Source organism: Gymnodraco acuticeps, unplaced genomic scaffold, assembly GCF_902827175.1.
Source record: "Gymnodraco acuticeps unplaced genomic scaffold, fGymAcu1.1, whole genome shotgun sequence".
NCBI lineage: Eukaryota > Metazoa > Chordata > Actinopteri > Perciformes > Bathydraconidae > Gymnodraco > Gymnodraco acuticeps.
The window spans coordinates 725245-739550 of NW_022990023.1; the positions used below are offsets into that span (position 1 = coordinate 725245).

The following is a 14306-nucleotide window of genomic DNA, read 5'->3' on the forward strand; positions in this document are numbered from 1 at the left end:
TATGATTACCTCTGGGAATTAATAATTTGTAATTCAAATGTTCTGTTATTAAATAGAAGGACAAATAATGAATCGATTAATAAAGCAAAAACAATCTGCATATTTTCTCTTTCTAAATAAAAGTAATTAGTTGCACCCAAAGCCTTTTTTTAATAGTTTAATATAATTTATTTTAAAGCAAAATATGCTATTAGAAATTTCAACCATTCAGCATCTCTGCCATTAAAATGTTCACAATGCTTAAGTACCATGAAAACTGGATTTCTACATATTTTAAGAGTTACTGGTCTTAATGCTGCTCTGTGCAGAACACTGTCATAATGGAGGAACCATTTTCTTAAATTGAATAGAGCAGTAGGGAGAGTGAAACAGTTAACTGACGTTAAGAAGATGCTTTCATATAGTAAGTCCACTTACTCGTGAAGATATTGCAGCGACGTTAAACACAGAAAAAGACAGATATCGAAATGGTGATGCTTTCATTTTGAATAATAATAATAATTTTCAATAATAAAGTGTCTTACCTCACAAGCAACATCAAACAAGTTCAATTTGCGTGCATTTTAAAATACACTTGAAAGCTTCCATAAATAAAGTCTTTGCGGGACAATCTATTGAGTACAAGCTTTATTTGTTCTGGGAAACGGCTCCAGGCATCAGATTTAGTTTGCTCGTGTTCACACGTATTGATTTATCTGTCGAAATGCATGTGGAATATGTCTGTTTTATTTTAATGGCAGATTTCGTATGTGATCATGCCTTTGTGTTATGGCCAGACAAAAGTCCTCATCCAGCTGCTTCTCTTCTCCGAAAGGTGTGTTAGTGAGAAATCTGCGACTTGCGTCATGTCGTCAAAACAGACTTAAATGGCCTTACTTTGTACTGATTGTTCTGCCGTTGTCATGGTTTCACATCCATTAGCAGAATCGCTGTAGATTTGTTTGACATAAACTGAGGTAAAAGCACTCAATGTTTGTCTCCTTTAAAATAGTAGTGACATTTCTCCCCACCCTGAAGAGTCTGGCAGGCAAGAAGGCAAGTGGCGGCGCTGAAACTTGTCAAGCAATTAAGTGGCTTGAAAGTTCGTCCCCATACTGACAAAACAGCGAGGTGCCACTTCATACATCACATTTAATCCTTTTATTGAACTTTGCTCAAACTTTTCTCACTGGCCTTGGCTTGTAGACACATTTTCTATCTCCTGCTATGGCTTTCCCGCCTCTCTATCGACTGTTAAATGTTCATCTCTTGTCTTCTTACGTGCTCTTAAACCTGACACCTCGCTGGATAGTGACCAGCGTGTGTTTTCAGTGCAAAGTACGTTAATGTTCCTTAATCTGTATGTCCTGTTCAAGGCTAAGAAATGACTGAATTTGTCTGTTAAAAGGCTGAAATCCAAGCAAATAAAACCTGAAACCACATTGGACCTTTTTGTTACAATTTGCATTCTGCTGTTTGTTTCAAGGTCACTAACTGAATGATAAAATGAAATGCAATTGACAAATGCAGCTAAAAAATCAATATAGAAAGAAAGAATTACGTCCCTAATCACAAAGCAATATAAACAAAGCACAACATTTTGGATGCAACAGTAGTTTTTCAAAGAAATATATCAAGTGTCTCACCCCCGTCCCTCTCCTTCAGCCCAGAACTGCTCCGGCGTGCGAACATGTTCCCAATGTTTGGAGCAGCCTGAGTGCGGATGGTGCGGAGACCCCAGCAGCACGGGGAAGGGTCTCTGCACGGAGGGCTCTTACCGTGGGCCGCTGAAGAGACCGGCGAAGCAGGGACAGCAGGTGCAGCCCTCAGACATGGTCCTGGAGCCGGGCGTCTGCCCCAAAGACAAAGGCTTCGAGTGGGCCTTCATCCACTGCCCCGGTAAGTGATCCACTTCCTGTCTGTCTTACTGAAATTACAGATCATGCATCATTACTTTATCTACTTGAGAGGTTGTTCTTATGAAGGATTCTTGTTACAACTTCCCTATGCAACTTATCCCTCCCTGAGGACTTCATGCAACCTTATGCTAGTGCGGCATTTAATGCTGTCATTAAGCCCAAGTCCATACAGCCACGTCATGCCATGATATGCTCACAGCTAGTTGTAATTTGAGAATATGAGATGCTCAGTGGTTACATGTTAAGGGGTTTTGGTGATTTTTCTTATTTAAGGTTTAAGCCTTTAGGTCCCTTAGTTTTCCTTTTCATTCTCAAAGTTGGAATTATTTGTAAAAATCCATTTTTACTGTCGGAGAACATTCAATACAAACTAGTTTAGTATTAAAGCTCCAAATATCTGGAACAAACTCCCAGAAAACTGCAGATCCGCTACAACTCTGACTACTTTTAAATCCAGACTAAAGACTTTTCTTTTTGCCGCTGCTTTTAATTGAACTATTTACATCTTAAACTGCACTGTAACTTTTATCCATGTATTTTTTCTTTTAATGTTTATTTTATTATCTTATTATCTTCTTTTTTTTAATGACTGATTTTAAATGCCATTTTCTTAATGTCTTTCGTTTTTTGTAAAGCACGTATGTTAGTAAGTTAGTAAGTTAGTCTACAAATCAATCTTGCATAGAATAACCCTTTTTATTATTTTGACGTTTGTTTACCACTCCATTAGAGTACATTCATTTGGATTTCCAATTGGACACATAGTTCATTAAAAGTGGCTGCCATTATAAAAATAAAATCAGATTAAATAGTAATTATTATGACATGGCAGACACAAGCTACTGACAGCTCTAATGGGTTTGTCGCTTTTCCAGGAAGCAATAACAACAACAACCCTAAGTGTAAGTTCTGTTGGGATGGTGTCAAAATCCTAGCTGACTATTAGCTACAGGGCACACAAAGATTGTGTTACACAAATGACTCAGAATTGACTCAACAGGGTCCAATGAGACTCACAGACACATTGAGATTGTGACTGCGAGCATGTAGGAAGAAATTACTAATTTTTTTTGTCTCTAATAATGAAAAAAAGTGCTACTTCCACCTTGTGTTAGCTTGTCTTCTACCCCCCAGCATAACCAATACAGCTGTAATATTCACGAGTTATTCAATATGTTAACATCTGGAATTTGATGTTTACTTTTCTTAAATATGTAGTTAAAGACGCAGAAAGTCAGAGCAGACCTTGCGGTTGCCTTTTCAACATTCGCTCTCTGTTTCTTTCTCAGCGTGCCAGTGCAATGGCCACAGCAATTGTGTGAACGGCAGTGTGTGTGAACAGTGCCGTAACCTCACCACCGGTCCTCACTGCCAGACCTGCATGCCTGGTTACCATGGAGACCCGACCAATGGCGGCAAATGCCAGGGTGAGTGCCGCATCGCCACAGAAATTAGTCATTCTGCTCACAGGAGACTTAACGGATTTACTTGTTATCGTTTTGGTGAAGCAGTCAACTGATGTGGTTAACATCTAACCGCCTTCATCTTTTCACAATCACCTGCATATATTTAATTTTAGTTAACAATCTACATTAAGTTTAAGCAAACACTAATTACATTCACTATTTAATTGTATTTAGAATAGACCTGCTGTGTGTAAATGGTAATTAAACTCCTAGAGGAATCTTCGCTACTCATTGAATTCTAATTAATTCTAATTAGATAAACACACAGTAATACAGCCTCTTAACCAACAGAGGGCAGTGTTGTGTGGATACAAATTGGTGACAGTTTCTCTGTCCTGTTTGATTAATGGGAATATTCCTCCATATGGTAGTTTCATTAACAGAAAAACAACCAAAGGAAAAACAGACATCTGGTCCCTGATGGTTTATTTTTGCTGTAGTACCTCAGCTGAAAATAACCACTCTCACTAAAGATGGTGAAATATCAAGATTAACTGTGATTTTCTGACATTAGAGAGAGCATGGCGCAGATGTGGTACGCTGAAGGTCACATCCCCTAAATCCATGCTTTGTTGAAAAAAGAATGCGTCATCTACCTTCATTTAGCATGTTAGGTTTAACACACGTACAGGAGAGTGTTTTGATATCATAAAGGCCTAAGGAATATTCCAACACATCTGCACATACTTCATTTTTTCCTGGTTCTCAGGTTATGTTACTCAGGTTTCTCTCTCTTATCAAAAACTGTTTTGATTATGTTTTTTAAACCGCTCATTGCTGAATAAATTGCATGGCAGCCAATAATTTATACAGCGTTCTCATTTTCCGAGCAACGGCACATAACGTTTGCTGAATTCAACACGGAGAATGGGTGTAAACATTAGGTTGTAGCATAGGAACTTGCATTCAACTAAATATAAAAATGACTTTGTGTTCATGGGCTGAATACATTTGAGATTGAAAAAAGACTGGTAGAGATTCCTATTTGAGAGGAGACGTACCCACGCTTGTCCCTTATGAGACATGAAAAGCATTCCTGAGAAATTACATGGAGGCTATTGTTTGAATTGACTGAGCGACACACACACGCACACACACCTTGGAGCTTTATGGTCTCAGATACCATCTGTTAATGCACAGGCTATAGCTGTAACCTGTACAGTGAAACTGCATCAGTGAAGGGAATATTCTCTTATACTTTCGGAGCCTGAGGACAATCATTACTGCATGCCAATTGATCCATGTTTTAATGTGATAGGGGATCCATTGCATATGTAATGTGTGTTTTATGCACATTGGGCATTTAGTGAACCCTGCTATCCAGTGTGACTTGCACAAAGTACAACGAAATCCCTGTATGACACGCTGTCAATAACAACAAGTGTTGGACAAAGTGCTATGACACAGTTAAAAGCAGTGCTGTCACCTCAAATATTCATATGTACATTCTTGTGAGATGCGTAAGAAGCACTATGTCCGCTGACCCTCCTGTAATACACCTTCTCAGTCGTTTCCATCTCGGTCAACTGAAAGGAATGAGTAAATGGTTTTTTTGTCCTGCAAATGCAAACCTGAAAGGCGGCCAAACTAGAAGCACTTAAGGAGCCAATTCACACGTCTATTGCTTCACTGTTTATATTCCACACTCACACACACACTCACACACACACTCACACACACACTCACACACAATGCCCCGCGGGTATCCTGATGTCCTATCTAGCAGGGGGGGCATATTTTCTCCATCACATCTCAGATCTTTGAAGCTGAGGCAATCTTTTGGGAAATACACTTGTTTACCATCTTACAAAGATCAATGTCAATTTCATCTCTGCGCGTTCAGTACAGCCGAAGAGATTTATTAAGTAGCCTAGCTTAGCACAAACACTGCAAACAATGGGAAACTCCTAGCAATGTGCTTTAGAGTGAAGGAAAAACAACTGTTATTGCACAGGTTGTGGAGATGTTATGCTTTTTTGTGCCCTCAGGAGATCCTGAGCTCCAAGCTTTTAAACTGGTGTTAGAGCTGCGGGGAACGGAAAGCATTCAGTTATCATCGTTTTTTTGTTTGATACTAATATTCCTTCTTTCGCTCCCCTCTCTTCTTCTCCTCCATCTTTTCAGCCTGTAAGTGTAATGGTCATGCAAACGTGTGCCAGGTGTTAACTGGCAAGTGCTTCTGCACCACCAAGGGCATCAAAGGAGACCAGTGCCAGCTGTGAGTACACACACACACACACACACACACACACACACACACACACACACACACACACACACACACACACACACACACACACACACACACACACACACACACACACACACACACACACACACACACACACACACACACACAAATACACACACAAATACAAATACACACAAATACACACAAATACAAATATCCTTGTTACATTTTCCAGCATTTCCAAGTATAACCCTATTCTAGTTCCACACAAGGTTATGGTCTCAGTTCACCATATTTTTTCAAAAGTTCTGATCTTCACCATTGAGGTAAAATAAGAGAAAAACTGTTAATGCTTCAACAGAAATGTACTGACTTGAGGTAATGTCAATCATAACAGATGACTGCCACCGGGCCAGTAATCAGTTGGGATAGTGCCATGATGAAACGCTTGGGGCTATTTTAAAGGTAGCCATTTTGAAAAGTGAGAGTCACTCATTGAAGGCTGTTATACGTTGTTTGTGATACTTTTACTTAACACACCTGAATATTGGTTCAGGTATTAACAGTAGAAAATAAAACAAAATTATATAACATGGCAATAATACCATTTACAATACATCATAATGGAAGATAGAGACTTCGGGGAGTTTTTTTTACTCTCTACCAAAAATGTTACAAACTGGACCAGTGCATCTGTCAGTTTAATTATGAATGTGTTGCCACAGCAATTCATTTCTTCAGTGATGGATTGCGGTCATAAGGAAGTCAGAGAGACACACAAAATAAGTATACACATTAAAAAAAAATTAAGTTGATTTGTATTTGAACCCTGACTCTCAGTAACCCTTTTGTTTAAATGATATAATGGGATTTATAGATTGTGAGGTCACAGTTCATGAGCATCGATTTCTGATCACTTAAAGCAGCGCCCTTCCTTCCGATGTGGCAATTGGATGTTGTGGTATTAAAATAAAAACAGAAAACCATCAGTTGGCGTTATTGGTCACCTCCAGCAGAATTTCTGCTGATGCGGTGGATTCCCCTGGTGTGGGAGGACCATCTCCACTTAGCCGCCTGCTTTCCCAGTTGTAAGCAGAATGGACTGATGTTCTTAATACCACTAATGCAGTAAGAGATACTGAGGGGTCACTGGCAAACGGGAATACACACACACACACACACACACACACACACACACTCTCTCTCTCTCTCTCTCTCTCTCTCTCTCTCTCTCTCTCTCACACCATGCCCTCAGCTTCCTCTCTCTCTCTCTCTCTCTCTCTCTCTCTATCCATCTCAAAAACACTTCCCAAACTCACTGTGTTCAGATTGTGTCATCTCTACGTGTTGTTACACATTTCACACCATATTTAAAATACATCTGATGCTCCTTCATAGAAAACATTTAAAGTTTAGTCACATTCTGGACATGCCGTAATGATTCTAACAGTTTAGTCAGCAATAGTCACAGTAGTCATGATGCTCTTAAAGTCACCCTTGGGAGTTCTGTTAATATTCTCTTTCTTACAAAAACAACAACATTGTGTCTATATTCTTAAAGTCTAACATGCATGTCCTTCCTCATTTCTCAAGTTTAATTTGATATATGTTTCATTTTGGATTGTTTCAGCCATTTTTACCAGCTACTCTTCCTCAGTAAAACGGGGGAAAACATCCCTCTAGCCAAACTAGTAGTCATAAACTTCACAGGGTGCATTTAACCTTTTGGATTTAAATCTCAAACAAAGTCAGGTTTTTGTTAAAATTATCACTTAACATACGTTTTCGTAAATGGGAGTCCATCAAAAATGAATTGGCATAAAACGAGCTGGTAGCCTTCATTTATGTTTGGGAAAATGTGTTTACTGCCTGCACATGTCTCAAATGGAAAAACATTACACATAATTAATACACATTAGAGGCATCATGCGCTGTAGATTAATCACATGTTGCATTAGCATGCAGGCAGAAGAATGTTAGAAAATGTACATTTACATAATCCGCAGCTTTTTCACATGATTACATGTAGATTTGTTATTTTTATACCATGTTCTCGATACAAACTATACATTTGTAGGCCAACCATAGACTGAGGCCAACCTATATTCAGTTTTCATGAATGTGCCTTCTTAACACCTAACATAAAAGAATAATTTGCACAAGGATGTATACCTGTTACATCTTTAAAGTCATTTTTTCATAGCAGCCAATAAAACTGAACGTTGTTAGTTGTGTTGAAAAAATTATAAAAATGAAAACCTATTAAAATGTATTCCAAAGTTCATCTCTTGGATGATGCAATCGATATAACATCAACGCTTTTGACTAATATTCAAAGTGAGAAAACACATGAAGTGTTTAGAGTCGGGTGGAGAGTGAGACCTCTTCAAAACCCTCAATTCTTCTCGGTTGACGCTGACAGCGAATACATGACACTTTGCACAAAAAACTAAATGTCACCTTAAGTCCGGCTACCAGATGGAACGCAGTACAATGCAGAGCCACTCTCAGGATAGCAGGTGGCTAACATGACACAAACGAGCCAGTTTCTACCTAATGAAATCAAAGCTGCATATCAGAACAGGCCATGCAGCAGCAGGCCGATCATCATCAGCTACTTAAAGGGCGGATGTGCCCATACAGCTCTGGAGATAGTTGTGAGTAAAGTTCCTGCAGCCCATTACCGATTATCAGCTTCAAATTTAGCCAGCAACATAAACGTCCAGAATATGTTGCTAAATCAGTCCCACTTATAGACTGATTAAATTATCTAATTTCAGTTGTATCCTTCATCTCAAATCAATGTCACATTTAAACATGTCAGAGTGAACACCTTTTATTGTTCATGTTTAATCTAATTGGTGTATGTATTGACCAACAGTCCCTTTTTGCTGTAATGTAATTTCTAGTATCTCATTACATGCAATCAGTTTCTGTCAGCCACTCACCCTCACCATCCCGAGCAGTAACCCCTTAAACAAAGACCTCCACACACACACACACACACACACACACACACACACACACACACACACACACACACACACACACACACACACACACACACACACACACACACACACACACACACACACACCTATGGTTTTCACACATGCATGCACCGCAACCACCATTAGGACCGCCGAATAATGGCGGCAGTAATGACGTGAAGGGTGCATCGGTGCAGAATAAAATTGTTTTTGCAAACAATTGATGAGGCCCACACTGCGTTACAGTGATGAGTCAAACAACAGCGGTTAGGGAAATATTTGTTATTCTAGAGCTCATTTGGACACAGACATTATTCAGGATCCTTCTTCTGCTGGAGGTAAACAGGAGCAGCTCTGAGAGTGGACACGTGTGTGCTCCCTCCAGCCTGCGTATGTGTGAAGGACATTGTTTATGTTTATTCCACATTTTCTCTCTTTGTGTGTGTTTTGCCTGTTAATCCCAGTGTGTGCACAAGCATAGACAAAGGTTCCAAGTTGAGTGTAGATCAAATTAAGATACAGCGGAGGGGGATTGCCTCAAGTTCTGATGTGTGCGCGCATGCATGCAGGTGTAGATTAAATTAAGATACAGTGTAGGGGAGTTGCATTATACACTCCACGATGAGCATGCGGGTGCACGTGTGTGTGTGTGTGTGAGTGTGTTTCTTACCATCTGCAAATGCCAGGCAGCTGAAACGCCCCAGCAGCGATGCTCTGTAAGGTCAAAAAAGCCCGAGGTGTCCTCTGTCCTTTGTACCGTAGTAAAAGAGCACTCTACCCTGTCCCCGCTTATTTAATATTAACAGTGAGAGTGTCGGTGCTGATTCCTCCCCATATCGGTGTCCTGACCCCCATTAGATCCTCCAGAGCACCTATGCTTGTCTTTCACTCCCTGGTTGTTGGATAAAGAGTCAGAATAATTTCTGATCAGGTCAGTTCATATTGTTTCTTTGAATGTAGGGCCCTTGAGTAATCAGTAGCTCCAATAAAACAACTGTGGGGACAAGAGACATAGCAGTATATTAGATATATATATGATTTAGCAATATGAACAATTTATAATAATTACAAATCAGAATAAGAAATCCTTTATTTATTCCACAGCAGGGGACATTTGCTTTGTCACTGGAAAGGGACATAATACATCATAATAAACAAAGATTATTAATAAAGAGGCAAGCACGCATTGTTTAAAATATAAGTACACATTCATGGTTAATATTAAGTAGCAGCATTATGATATAGGAAGCGGACATAATCAAGTATTTAAGTTGCATCCAGTTGTAACACAAAGTATATATATTACAAATAGTATTGTTATTTCTCAACAGTGGTGTTACAGCCTGAAGTAGTGAATAAGTCACTCTTTAAAACAAAATCAAAGCCAAGTTGCAACCTTTTCTACTCTGTTTTCTCCCTGGTCTTATTTAAGGAGTCAAAATAAGTCCCTCACCTGACTGACATTTTGTCTTTTTTGCACAATGTCGTAGACGGTGACTCCGGCTGTCTCGTGAATCCAAATTGCTCCAAAACAACCGATGCTGCGTTATTTTTAGAGGCAGAGTCATTCAGCATAACATCACTCTCTGTCACCTCCTCCTCATCAGCGTGCGTGTCTCTCAGCTGGTTTTGCCCCCCCTCCATTGCTCGATGGGTGTCTTCTGTGACTCCTCGACACCGCTTCCCATTTTAACAACTCTAATTGGTTGTCTGTGAGATAAAAATCAACTGTGAAACGAAATCAGCGTGAGATATGTTTGAATGTCATTCCCACTTTGTTAGTGCAGTTGTAGTTCTTCTAACAGCAGAGGGGTGACACAGTAGTTCAGAGTAAATTGTAGACCGGTAAAGATAGAGACACAAAGCGAAAGGATGCATTTAAAATGGAGATAAAGAACCCTGTAATCCAATGAGCACTTTGAAAAGCCTTGATCTTGACGTAACACTTTGTGGATGTTAAATTATTTATCATTACCTCCTTTTAAAAACCGGACAATTTTGGAAGATGGTGCAATATCTGTGTGAAATGTGTGTATACTGTACACAACATTACAAGAGCCTAAGAAACCCAATCACCACCTTTTTTAACAAATACACATGAAAAGTTTGTGTAAAGGCTGTTTATTTAGAATTGTATTCAATCTATAGAAAGTTATAGAGATTGCATCCTAAATAATAAAACAATCAGTTAGTGTTTGTGTGGAGAGTGGAGACTTTTCGAGGCTTCATAAATTACAATGTTTGTCAACTAACAACAATGGATCGGAGGCAAATAGAACCTCGTAATTGTCCAATTTTCCCGCCATGTGTAGCCCTGGGTTATGACCCTCATTAGCTGGAGACAACATTCATTCGCCCTGGGCTTACAGTCATTTCACACTTGCTACAAACACAAACCATGGGTTAAGCACAGGGTAATTATAGTTGTGTTATTTTTCTGGAAATGACTACTTTTTGTGTGCGTCTTTGTTGCTGCGTTGTCATCAGAATTGGAAAAAGTATTTTCTTGCTCCATTGGGTCTTTAAGGGGGAAATTAAACTGTATATTTATTCCCCAGTGAAGGCCGTTTACGCCCCTTATTACTCAGGCTTACTGTATAAACGAATGCATTTAACAATGAAGAACAGGTTTTATCATTTGTAATAAGTAGTTTTGTGTTTAATAAAAAGAAAGAAAAAAGTATACATTTCACAAACTGAACAACATGCATTATTTTAGTGGTAGAAAGGCATTTTATTGTAATCAAAATGCCTCCGAGCAAACAGGCAGAATTTCTCGTTATGTTTGTCTCGTGTCTACTTCAATATCTTGATCACAACGTTTCTGATGAAGAGCTTTGGTCAGTGCCGATGTTAACAGCTGCCATAAAATACCTATTGTCAAAATCTACTCCTAATTGGGAGTTATTTAAGTTTTTGAACGCATTTTAAGTAGGTTATGTTAATGTGTAGGTCTTTTTCAACATTGCATTTAAGTTGCACTTTAGTAGGCTATTTAAATAGTTTTTTTTAAGCAGTTCTAATACTGATTAAGGAATATTCTGTACTTGAATGCTGCGGATTTAAATCCACTGATCTTTAACTACATTGCTATGAATGGAGGTGAGAATCAAAACTAATTAATTTTGCAAACCAGCCATGTGCTGTGAGCATTGTGAAAATGTTCACCCTGAGTTCTGAATATCAAGCCTGTGAAACAAAGTCAAACTTGGGCAGGCACTTTCAAAAATACTTGGCAGGTGATTGGATCAATCTGTCTTTCACCTTCTATCATGGGCCGCTTCTGATTGATTAACAATGGCTGGTACATGTGGAGCACAGCACTTCTGATTGGTGTGGATGACTGACACAAGAAAAATGTGATAATCGCATCATTTCAAATCGCGATTTCGATTTAAAATCGATTAATCGTTCAGCCCTAGTCACTAGATGTAATCACTTATCTGATGCTTTTAAAGGGTTCACCTTAATTGTTGATATGTACGGAGCCCTGGAGGGTTCATAGAGAGAAAAATAAATAAAACGTGGCCACGTATTACTTTCTCGTGCGCACGCTTTAGTAACTCGTGCGCACGAGTTAATAAAGCGTGCGCACGAGAAAGTAATACGTGGCCACGTTTTATTTATTTTTCTCTCTATGAACCCTCCAGGGCTCCGTACATGCTTTAGTAACTCGTGCGCACGAGTTAATAAAGCGTGGCCTCGTTTTGTGTGTGTGTGTGTGCTGCATTCGACACAAGACCCAGGTCGTTGCACGCATCTCTGCTTGTCTAGCTGACATCTCTCAGTGGCTGTCTGCTCACCACCTCAAACTCAACCTTGACAAGACTGAGCTGCTCTTCCTCCCGGGAAAAGATTGTCCCACTCTTGACCTAACAATCAACATCGGCACCTCAGTTGTTTCCCCGACTCAGACTCCAAGGAATCTGGGTGTGACCCTAGATAACAACCTGTCCTTCACTGCAAACATCGCTGCTACAACCCGTTGCTGCAGATACACGCTTTACAACATCAGGAGGATGCGTCCCCAGCTGACTCAGAAAGCGACTCAGGTTCTGGTCCAGGCTCTCGTCATCTCACGCCAAGACTACTGCAACTCCCTCCTGGCTGGTCTACCTGCATGTGCCATCCGACCTCTGCAGCTCATCCAGAATGCAGCGGCTCGTCTGGTCTTCAACCTTCCTAAATTCTCCCACACCACTCCGCTCCTCCGCTCCCTTCACTGGCTTCCGGTAACTGCTAGAATCCACTTCAAGACACTGGTACTTGCGTACCATGCTGCGAATGGATCTGGCCCTTCCTACATCCAGGACATGGTTAAACCGTACACCCCAGCGCGTGCACTACGCTCTGCATCAGCCAAACGACTCGTTGCGCCCTCGCTGCGAGGGGGACCCAAGTTCCCATCGGCGAAAACACGTGGGTTTGCTGTCCTGGCTCCAAGATGGTGGAATGAGCTCCCCATTGACATCAGGACGGCAGATAGCTTGCACATCTTCCGGCGCAAACTGAAAACTCATCTCTTTCGACTCCACTTCGAGCGTTAGAACTATTAACGAAGCACTTTTATACTAATAAAGGACTGGCTTATCTAAAGCCAGTTGAGTAGCACTTGAAATGTTTGGCTCTATGAAACCTGATGTACTTATATGATTCTGTTTTCTTCAAGGTTGTGTCTTCCTGGTCGAATGTACTTATTGTAAGTCGCTTTGGATAAAAGCGTCAGCTAAATGCAATGTAATGTAATGTAATGTGTGTGTGTGTGTGTGCGTGTGCTGTTTGTGGTAATTTGAAAACAAATGCCGGTGGTGTCGGATACACACGAACACGCACACAGAGCGGAGCTGAGCACACACACACACACACACACACACACACACACACACACACACACACACACACACACACATCATGCGCCCCGGTGACAGGACATCTCCTTCATAAAACGAGGGGGAATACTCTGGTAGTTCGATGTGTGAATAGGTGTGTGTGGTTAAACGTAGCAGCCTCGATCTCTATTCAGCGGTTCTAATGAAGGGAAACGCAGTGAAGTAAACAGTAAAAGGCACAGCTCTTTGCAGCTGGTGCTGCTCTTCTCAGATTCTGCTGAGTTACACGTTACTGCCTCCAGTGCCCTGTACGACGAAGCCAGTTCAACAGACCCTGGACCTGGATATGTTCGATTTACCCGGCTTAACTGACCCTAACAAACGCGATGTCGATAAGCGGTCCTACGAAGCTGGTTATCAACTCAGTAAATCAACCAGGGTTTCTCTGTCCGGCTGAGAGCGCGCTCACGTGAAAGGGACGGGGTTAGCAACATTTGACCAATCACAAACATGGAGACGCGTGCTGACAGCGCAGCGTCCTACTTCATGAATGAATAGTGTAAATAGCAAATCCTGCTTCGTAGTACAGGCCACTGGTGCCGCAGAGATTTCATAAAGTGAAGGAGGTTTTCCTTCTATAAAACAGCTGTGGGCAGCAGATACTGTGAGTCACGGACAGGAATCCCTCAATTTAAATAAAACGAGGCCACGCTTTATTAACTCGTGCACACGCTTTAGTAACTCGTGCGCACGCTTTAGTAACTCGTGCCCACGCTTTAGTAACTCGTGCGCACGAGTTACTAAAGCGTGCGCACGAGTTACTAAAGCGTGCGCACGAGAAAGTAAAACGTGGCCACGTTTTATTTATTTTTCTCTCTATGAACCCTCCAGGGCTCCGTAGATATGTTTTATTTTTCTTTCACATCTTAATT

The 14306-nt window shown here is 40.6% G+C and overlaps 1 protein-coding gene across 1 annotated transcript in view; it reads left to right on the plus strand.

The window, feature by feature from the left end:
* Positions 1–14306, plus strand: part of atrnl1b (attractin-like 1b) — a 68720-nt gene that overhangs the window by 21262 nt on the left and 33152 nt on the right. The window contains exons 18-20 of the mRNA XM_034214375.1: positions 1645–1878; positions 3188–3325; positions 5489–5582. Coding sequence (XP_034070266.1) covers positions 1645–1878; positions 3188–3325; positions 5489–5582 — 466 coding nt within the window. The remainder of the gene's footprint in view (positions 1–1644; positions 1879–3187; positions 3326–5488; positions 5583–14306) is intronic.